Raw genomic sequence first — 9,855 nt, 5'->3', positions numbered from 1 at the left:
TCTGTTTTAGGTCTTTACCAACTGTTTTAGCTGCTACACGTTAACTGATGAGGCAGAAAAGTGTTTTCACATCATTTGATATGTTTAATTAGTGGTTATGGCCACAGATTTTAAACCTTTAAATGTGAGAGCTGTGACTTTAATTTTAAAATTATTTTTTCAACAAATATTAAAACTGTTAAAATTCCTGTTTCTTTCTAAACATTTGTCCACCCCCCCACCCCCCTCAGTGTGGCTGCATCCTGCTCACCTGTAGTTTACCCAGTACTATCCATCTCTGCATCAATGCCAGACGAGCATGTTTGTTTCATGGGATTTCTGCTGAACCAGATTCAGGTTTCCAGTGGCGAGAGGCTTCAGAGTGCTCATTAGAAATTCATTCTGAACAGCTTGTTATTATCTTTGGCCTCTGGATGTGTGAATAGATTTACAAGCATTAGGGCCGGGGCATTGTGTGCTGCATGTGTGGAGGAGGTCCTGGCCCCTTTGTGTTTGGCAGGGCCCTCAAATCAGCTGTCCCCCTCCCCACCAAACACACATACAAAGCACATATCACCCCCCCTGCCCCACCCATTACCTCAACCCTCTGAACAAAAGCTTACAGAACACATTGATGTTTTGCAGGATTTTAGAAATTACAGAACAGACGTGTGCTTTCAGCCGCAGCAGATGTAAAAAGATGCTCCACAGCTTCCAGCACAGACCGAGTGGAAACACTGAACCTGCGTCGTTACAAACCCAACATCTAATAATGCAGCTGATCTCTTAACAAGTTAAACATGTACAGGCTCGCTAGGTGGGGTGGCTAGTTTTTGCATGGTACCTAAGGAAGTCAGCATATTACCAACTGCTGCAATAAAGACTTAATAATGTGATGGAGTAATATTATCTGTGGCATCAGTAAAGATGCACTGATTTAAACAGTTTACAGTCGACAGTAGTTGTGTTTATTTCCCATTCTACAAACACATGCTGCTTTTCTGAAGTTTCCACATTGAAAGTGCTGCTGACCTGTTTAGCTGCTTTTATCCAAAGCGACATACAAGGTACAAGGCAAAGGCAGGGTAGGCGTAAGGAGGTCTTAACTAAGGGCCCCTACTGTAGGTAGGTCACAGCCAGTTTCAGACCACGGCCTCCCACATGGAGGGCAGCGATGTTACTACACTATCCAGTCACTATGTGCAGAACAAAAAGGAGCAGCTGCTCAAACAGGCTTCAGCAGACTTGCTCACAGCAGAAATTTACTGGATAAAAGCAGTTTTCATTGAGGCTCAGCAGGAAAGTATCAGTCATGCTTTCATGTATGGATCCCAGAAAGCTCACAGTGACACTGGAAGTCAGATCAGTCCACAGAGAGCAGTAGGAGTGTTTGGACCACACAAAGAAAATAACGAAGGTTTATACGATATAGATAGCTGCACGTTGATGGAAAGGATGTGAGAAAGAATGGATCTAAAATACTTTCAGTGGGGACTGACCTCAGATAAAGGACATTTCATTTAATGTAAAGTTCCAGACAGGAACTTTACTCGCTCTGAATTGTTTTGGTTCTTCTGGGTTTACACAGAATTTGAACCATTTACGTTTTTAAACATCTTTTCTTTGATATATAACAGTAAAATGGAAACACAGTTCATTTTACAGCTACTGGAAATATAAACTACAATAAAAATCCTCAAAGGTTAAAATCCCCCCTTATCTCTCTGGGCTGCTGGGTAGAGTTAATTAGCTTTCCCACTTTGAGAGTCTTTAGTCAACAAGGCGATTAAGGTTTTACTTGAGCCCTGCTAATCAGAGGAGAGATGGGTATCACAGCCAGCTGTATCTTGGTCTGTAAAGCTGATCAGCACTCGTCTGTAGACCCTGACCTTGAAACTGATGCCACCAGCTGGATGTACTGACACTGTTGTCTGTGTTACACAGAATTGAAATGGTGCTATCAAGAGGAAACAGGACACGTTACATCACTCTTCAGATCTCTGCACTGGCTTCATGTAGCTGCTGCATCAGGTTCAAAGCTCTGACTCTTACCTACAGAGTGGTCAACTCAACAGCACCGGCCGACCTAAACTCCCTCATCCAGGTCTACAATCCCTCTCGCTCACTGCACTCTGTAAGCAAACGACGTCTTATGGTCCCCTGACCTTAAAGCTCCCAGGCAAAACTGTTCAGCTCAGTGGTTCCACGATGGTGGAACGACGGGCCCATCTCTGCAAGCTCAGCAACTTTACTCCCAAATTTCGAAGATCTGCTGAAAACAGAACTCTTCCACAACTTTCTCTAAAGCTAAATATTAAAACAACTTGCACTTCCACCTTGTGAAATAGAAACAGTTCTTCCTAGAGCACTTAAGCCACACCTTGGCTTAGAGAGTTTGCCTTGTACCTCACTTGTAAGTCGCTTTAGATAAAAGCATCTGATAAATGACTAAATGTAAATGTATTTGTGCCACTGACATCAGCATTGTCATCCCCATTTACGACAAAATTGGGCAATCTTAGAACCCCCCCTAAAGCCCATGCTTAAGGTTACTCAGGTCAGCGGTGATCAGTAACGGTCTCTCCCTTGATGCAGCTATGGATATATAATGAGTCTCAGGCAATTTCCAGTTCACGAGCAGCAGGACAGAGGAATGCAGCACCCTAAAAACACCCACTCTGTTCCCATTGGCAGGAGGTCTGTGGAGACTTTAGTGCAAAAACACTTCAACACTAAATGGCGAGAGTGAACTGTACAAGCACAAAGATTTACCACATGTGAACTGAACAAAAGTCAGCTCAGGCAGCAAACGCTCCACAAGCAGCAGCAGCTAAATCTGCACTTAAAACACACTCTTCCTGTGTTTGTGTTCGCCTCTCGCTGATTGTTTCTCTCCACTTGTTGACTCTCGATGCCACGCTCGCCTGCCTCTGACACCAACACCTGCCGTCCTGGAAAATGACTCCGAGGTTTGTTTGACTTACCTCAGCCTACGCACAGAGCCAACAAGGCCATGTTTGCTCTGTCTGCTCCTACTTCTCGCTTTCTTTTTTTCTCCTCTTTGTTTGAGGTTGCAGGAGATAAGAGGAGATGCGTGCAGGGAGGCAGCAGCTCAGAGAGGGCAGCCATGATAGAGGCAGAGCAGAGGAGGAGGTGGAAAGGTAAAAGGTGATGCAGGAGCAGACTTTATAACCTGAGGGAGCTGGTGTGATGTAATTCACCACAAACGCCTACTCATCAGGAATTTACATTTGAACTCATGCCTTTGTGTCTGTTCTGTGATAGTTACTAGATATGTTTGAATTATCTGTCAGAGAATGTTCCTCCTCTGTTCAGGTCTGATTTTGACCCTGATTGGACAGACCTCATTAATGATAAGCATTCTGGGAAAGATGGGTGGTGAGACAAACATTAGCATTGGTGGATGAATGATGTCTCAGTAAACGGACATTCTGATGATGGATAAATCAGTGCAAGGACAAGTTGATTAACAGAAGGATGAAAACCAAATGGAATTATTGTACTGTATGGATGACTGACAGAGTGGTGATGGGTGGATGAATAGTTTGAAAGGTGGGTGAGGTGTATGATGGGTGGGTGAAAAGATGATGGATGAATGAATTGACAAGTCAGTTATGGGTCATGGATGGATGAATGGATAGATTGATAAAGGTGGGTAGACTGGATGGATGGATTGTTTCTTGGCTGGTTGGCAGGTTGATTGGTTAGGTGGAGTGGCCGTTGGTGGGACGAGTGGATTAATGGTTGGCTGGTTAATGGATGCAAGGATGGGTCGTGAATGGATGAATGGGTGGTTGGTTGAATTAACAGTTGATGGTTTGTTGGCTCATTGATGGAGGGATTAGTAAATTGGTGATTATTTGTAGAGACTGAAGGTTGGATGAGTGAAATAATGTTGAGCAGATGGAGTCAGATTAATGGATGGTTGGTTGGTTGGTTGGTTGGATTGATAGATGGGAAGGAATGACTACAGCAGATGGAGAAAGAGATTTAAAAACAGCAAAGATGGGTGGATGACCTGGTGGCGGTACTGGTGGGATTTGTAGTCGTACTGCTGAGAATCATGAGCACCAACACTGTGACTCTGACAAAGTGTTAATGTCACCAGAGTAAAAACAGAAGCTTAAAGTCTACAAATGATGCTGCTTGTTCGTTTTCATGTATGTGGACATGTTGCAGATCAACACACACACAGAGGGTGAAACATAACTCCCTGTCCTGGACTAACAGCGTTACACAGCAGCGGCTGTGTGATTAAACCAGACAAATTGAATCACATCGTGTCACTTTCATGTCTGATAAGTCGTCGCGTGACGTGAACAAAACACACAGCAGCAAGAAGAAAGGAGCAAAACCAGCAACAGCACATCTGAAGATTGAGATCAGAGTAACAGTGAGTGACAGCAGAGCGTCACATGTGGTTAAAGAAATAATCTGAAACAGTCCTGTGAACACAAACGTCTGGTTTTCACTTTTGATCCAAGCTGTTTTTCATACAGTTGGGAAGACGAAGAACCTAAAATGAAATTTAATCCATCCTCAAAGAATCTAATCGTTCATCATTCAGCTCCAAACAGACCTGATCCCAATAATATTCTACACAGATTAAAACAACCATGTTCAATGATCCTCTGAGCTACAAACAACACGTTGTGTTACTGCTTTATTTTTGATTCACGAAGTTTAAGAGATTTGTGTTTTTTAATGAAAACTGCAGGTGTTGGAGTTTTATAAGCCGAGCGCCCTGCAGGATTCCTCACAAGCTGCACGGAGCCAATACAACATGGATAAATCCACAGTAAATTCCTGCCTCACAGTCTCCAACACTACGCCAACCAAAACATAATCACAGTTTAGTTTCATAGAAAGAGTATGTGCCAAACTGGGAGGACTTCCCTTAAGGTGTTGCTGTGATGTGTGACAGTGAACTCAGCGTGGAGCCTCTCCTATCTGGACGATGAAGTCGGACACTGTTTAGTGTTTTTTAAAAGAGTTGATTAAAATGAAACAAAAAGTAAAAACCAGGAGGAGAAATGTGTTTTGAAAAGTGAGGGAACCCCAGTGGAAACTACCCCTTCACTGCACATCACTAGTGTCTCACTTTTAAAACGTCATTTAACAGAAGCAGAGTATTTACCTGCTGTACTCGGCTGTAGCAGATGTGACAGCTGCTGCTTTCTGCTGTGTTCTCTGGAATAAAGTGCTGTGGTCCATTATGACAGAGTGCTGTGTGTGTTATCTGTAGCTGTTATCTACAGTCTGCTCCCCAGCTGGCTTACACCTGTCAGAGCCACACAAGGAGGCTGCTGGTGTGTGTGCAGCGAAAGCTAGAGACAAGGAGAAAGTGCCAGAGTGTGTGTCATGGTAGGGTTAATGAGAGGTGAGGTTTCCGTTCAGATGATCAGAACATTCTCAGCAGTCTTCCAAGAAATGAAAAAGGGATTCATGTATGAATCAGGAGTCAAAGTTCATTCATGAAGAAAACTGTCGGAGCAGCAGATTAGTTTGTCAGCAGCTTCAAAAACGAAGCAGAAGTGAAAGAGTAGTGGAGCTAGTGCCCTGAACATCCACCGACACTTCCACGAAGACCATGTGATACAAGCTCAGGTTGGCAGTTCTTCATTTTCAGCAGAGACACATGTCAAAGTGTCCCTGGACTAGACACTGAACCCTGCGTATCCAGAAGAATTTCCCCAAGAGGATAAATCAATAAATCTTTAATTAATTATAATCTATTTGAACATATCTTATTACATCTGATGAAGAACACTGTAAATGGATTGAAAGCAGCAGAAGGACACAGTCAGATGTTTTTATCGACTGGTTTTAAAAGTACTTACTGGTGCTAGTTTTAGTGTAAACAGACAAAATAATGGCATCTCTGTCTGAAAAGTTCCAGCGTCTACATCTGTTTATCCAGTAAAAGCTAAAGGGAAATTCAGGTTTGCTGAAAAAGTTTCTGTTTGAGTTTAAGTGACTAAATAAATTTGAGCATTAAGGTTTGAAACTTAAACAAAGCCTCTCTCTCGCATCTCTAACTGACTTTATGACCGTGAGCTTTTCACCGTTGACTGTAACGCACAGCAGAATGTGTGTGTGTGTGTGTGTGTGTGTGTGTGTGTGTGTGTGTGTGTGTGTGTTACAGTCAACTCGTTGCTGCCACACAGGAGAACTGTGCAGACGGCAGCTGGGTTCTAGGTTTTAGAAAAGCTGCAAGAGAAGAAATAGCTGGAGTCGTCAGAGGAGGGGTGGAGGTGCAGGAATGTCTTTCAAATGCAGAAATGTGTGTGTGTGTTGTCCTGCAGATGACCTCTGATCTCTGCGACACACAGTACCTCTATTAAACTGTTCGTGTACAGTTAGTGAGACATAAATAAAATATTAGTAAACTTTATTTATTAGTGTGAATACCTTCACATCTGTAGCTGCTGTTAAGGTTGTTTAACTGTCACTGAGCCTGAAGAAGTATTTAAATACTTAGTAAGTAGATAGAGTACCACCACAGTGTACCAGATACTCTGTACAGATACTCTGTTGAACTACAAGTTTATTATGAAGACACAGAAGCAAAGAGCAGAAAATTTTCAGCAGGATGAGAGAAGAGAATTCAAACTGTTTTTTCTTTTAATGATGCATCAAATTGTAATTTCTCAGACTTTTAGTGCTGTAGAAGAAAACAAAGAGAGATGAAATGGAAATGATCGAGTATGTAGAATTAGTTTGTACTGACTAAATGTACATGGTACATTCCATTGCATGCTAGTTTTTGGGGCTTGTTCTGGTTCTTTTTGATAATAACTTGGGACTGAAAGCTACATTAAACTCTTAAGACAGCATCTTTTAAGGAGATCAGATGTTAATTTTTCATATAATATTTGTATTATGCAGAAATAAAGATGGAAAACAAAACCCATGTCTCATTTTTGGTTTTTATTATATTTGGACATTTAGCAAAATACTGCAGAAACATCCAAAGCAGTATAAGAGCGAAGGTTTACAAAGAAACCAAAACATAAAGGAAACATTTAAATTATGATTGCATTGAGTTATTATTCAAGAGCGGCTGATAAAACTCATTGATTGCTATAATCACTTGAACACACCGTCCTCACACCGTTTCCAAATAAATTAAAAGGAAATAAAACCATTTTGGCTACATCATGAAAAAACACAGTAACAAATCACAGGTTTGACCACACAGAGCAATAATTTACACAAATAATTTAATAAATACATAAATAAATAGAAACAAATCAGCTGAATATACTGTATAGTGGTAATACAGAAGGCTCTGTAGAAAACAACAATCATATCATACCCAGCCAGTGATAAATAAGTGATCAAAAAACAATCAGATCAGTTTAAGGCAGTTTTACAGCAGGAGTTTCTAATCCAAAGGCATTACCGGCTACACTAGTTTTTACTCTTTTGTGTTTTTAGGCAACAGCTACTGATCCACAGATCCACGAGCTATGTTAAAGCTAATCAGAGTGATGAGATAAGGTCTGTTCAGGCCTGTGAAGTCTGGTTCTTAACGGCTACAGGTCGTCCCCTCTCTTAGGTCTAGAAGCTAATAGCACTTGTGCAGAGATGCTAGAAAAATAAATTAACAGTCTAACGCTTTTTAAGTGTTTCCAACATGACGTCAAAGATCCTTTTTAAGGGGAGGGGTTCAAACACACACACCCAGAACCTGCTGAAGTGTCCTCAAGCAAGGCACTGAATCCCGGCCTGCTGCAGGTGAGCGGCTGGCCTCTGATGGATGCATGTGAATCATTACATTTTCCTGTTTGCTGAAGGAGTGACACTGCAAAACATCCTTTATTTCCTGTTTTCACCTAAACGTTTCTCTTTTTGATGAGCCCACTGCACCTCCAGAATAAGACAGAATATCACAAGATGATGGTTGAGTAATTTAAACTTCAGTCTGAGAGTTACAGCCTCTCACCAAACTGCACTTTAACTTTAAATCTACTTTGACTTGATTTATTCAAGTTGGATTTCAGGAGCCCAAACTTTAAAGTTTTACTACTGTAGATAATTTTGCAGTGTGACCCTTCAGTCTTCTCAGAAACTGGACCGTGCATCTGGTCTAAAGTCCTGGATCAGCAGGCGGGGCGGAGCGGCATCTGCAGCAGGATCACCTGCCGGTTTTCGGACGGGTGGCATTTGTTGATGTGTCTGGTGAGTCCCGGTGAGCTGTAGAAGATGGCGGGGCAGTACTTGCACGGGTAGACCTGTGAGGAGTGCAGCAGGCGGACGTGCCGCTCCTGGCTGCCCCTGTTGCTAAAGTTCTCCCCGCAGATCGGACACAGGTGACAGTTGGAGGAGCTCAGGTTAAGCGGAGCTGCGCTCTGGTCGCAGGCCGGCGCGTCCTCCTCCTCCTCTGCCGGTTTCGGGGAGCCGTGCTGTGACGCCAGGTGCTTCCGCAGGTACGCTTGGCGTTTGAACTTTTTCCCACAGTGATTACAATCATACAGCCCTTCCTCTGAGCCGGACTCGGACGGTCCAGGGCTGGGTGTGTCCCTGTCACTAGAATCCTTCGCCTCGTCCGGAGCCGTTTTACCGGACGCGGACACCTTGTCGCTCTCCACATTTTGCGCACCGCTCTGTTGCTTCGGTTTGTGCCACCGCCGGTGAGAGGCGAGGTTGGCCGGGCAGCTGAACACCTTGTCACACTCAGGACACCTGTACTCAACCCGGACTATCCTGGAGCACTTGTGCTGCGCCAGAGCGAACGGGTCTGCGTACGCCTCCCGGCACAGCTGGCAGACGAACTCACCCAGCGGGTGGTTGTCCCCTCCGGTCGGTTGCGGTCTGGGAGGCTTCTGGTCCACCGGGGCCTCTTTAATCTTAAGCCCGAGAACTGGAGACGTGGTGACATCATCCTCAAAGTGCAGTTTCCGGATAGCTTTGGTTTTCTTGGATGGGGGTTTGCCTTTGCGCTCAGTGTCGCTCGAAGGCCGTTTGGTCCCGGCGGTGGGGAGCGTCCCGGTGGATGTGGCGCTGGTATCGGTGCGGCTGCTGTTACTGGAGCCGATTTTCAGGTCAACCGGGGCGAAGAGATGGTCCAAGGCGGTGAGTGCTGCTGGTGTGGGGAAAGACTCGGCGGAAATCGGGGATCCGAGGTTGAAGCGTCTCTCGAAGTAGGAGCGGTCGTGGTCCTGGCTGACGGGGCGGGTGGGGCTGTAGAGCGCCTGGTACACCGCCTCCGGGTTCCCGAATTGCACGGGTTTTGCGTCCTGTTCAGGAGCCGTGGCCACCGCCCCGCAGGTGGGCGTCGGCGTCTGTGCGCGCACTGGAACGGAGGCGAGCTGCGAGGAGGAGGACGGTGGTGGCGGCGGAGCATCAGCCGCTGTCTGCTCCGTTTCCACCTCGTCAGACCGAACCCGGTAAGACACCGGGTTGGCTTTCTTGTTCCTTTTCACCAAAAACCCTCTCGGCATGTTCGCGCTGGACGGAGAGCTGAAGGCACTTTAGACGCTGCTGCTGCTGCTGCGGGGAGAACAAATCCACTTTCAGCTGGTCGCGGACACAAACATCTGATGCGCCTTTTTTTGTTTGTTTCCTCCTGCTACTGATCCTCTGTTGTCGTCCCGAGGTGCTTTCCCCACAACATAGCTGCACTCTTTTTAAGGCGACATGATGACATTGTTCCCGTCCCCCCTTGTTGCCTCATCCCCGACCAATCAGAAGGCGCCGAGGACCCTGTGGATTTGGGGAGTGGGTGTGTGAGGATGGAGAGGCTGATGGAGAGAAGGAGGGAGGATTTGCAGATTGCAAAGCAGATGTACCTGAGGGTTTTATTGTGTTTCACCCCCATCCCACACACACACACACACACACACTCTCTCT

At 45.0% G+C, this 9,855-nt stretch overlaps 1 protein-coding gene across 1 annotated transcript; it reads right to left on the bottom strand.

Annotated features, from left to right (window-relative positions):
- Positions 1–6,922: 6,922 nt before the first annotated feature.
- Positions 6,923–9,588, bottom strand: insm1a (insulinoma-associated 1a). The gene has a single exon (XM_026340864.1). The coding sequence runs from the start codon at positions 9,444–9,446 to the stop codon at positions 8,106–8,108; it is 1,341 nt and encodes a 446-aa protein (XP_026196649.1). The 5' UTR covers positions 9,447–9,588; the 3' UTR covers positions 6,923–8,105.
- Between the last annotated feature and the right edge of the window lie 267 nt (positions 9,589–9,855).

This window comes from Anabas testudineus, chromosome 24 (genome assembly GCF_900324465.2).
Source record: "Anabas testudineus chromosome 24, fAnaTes1.2, whole genome shotgun sequence".
NCBI classification, from domain to species: Eukaryota; Metazoa; Chordata; class Actinopteri; order Anabantiformes; family Anabantidae; genus Anabas; species Anabas testudineus.
This window is presented reverse-complemented; position numbering and strand designations above follow the sequence as displayed.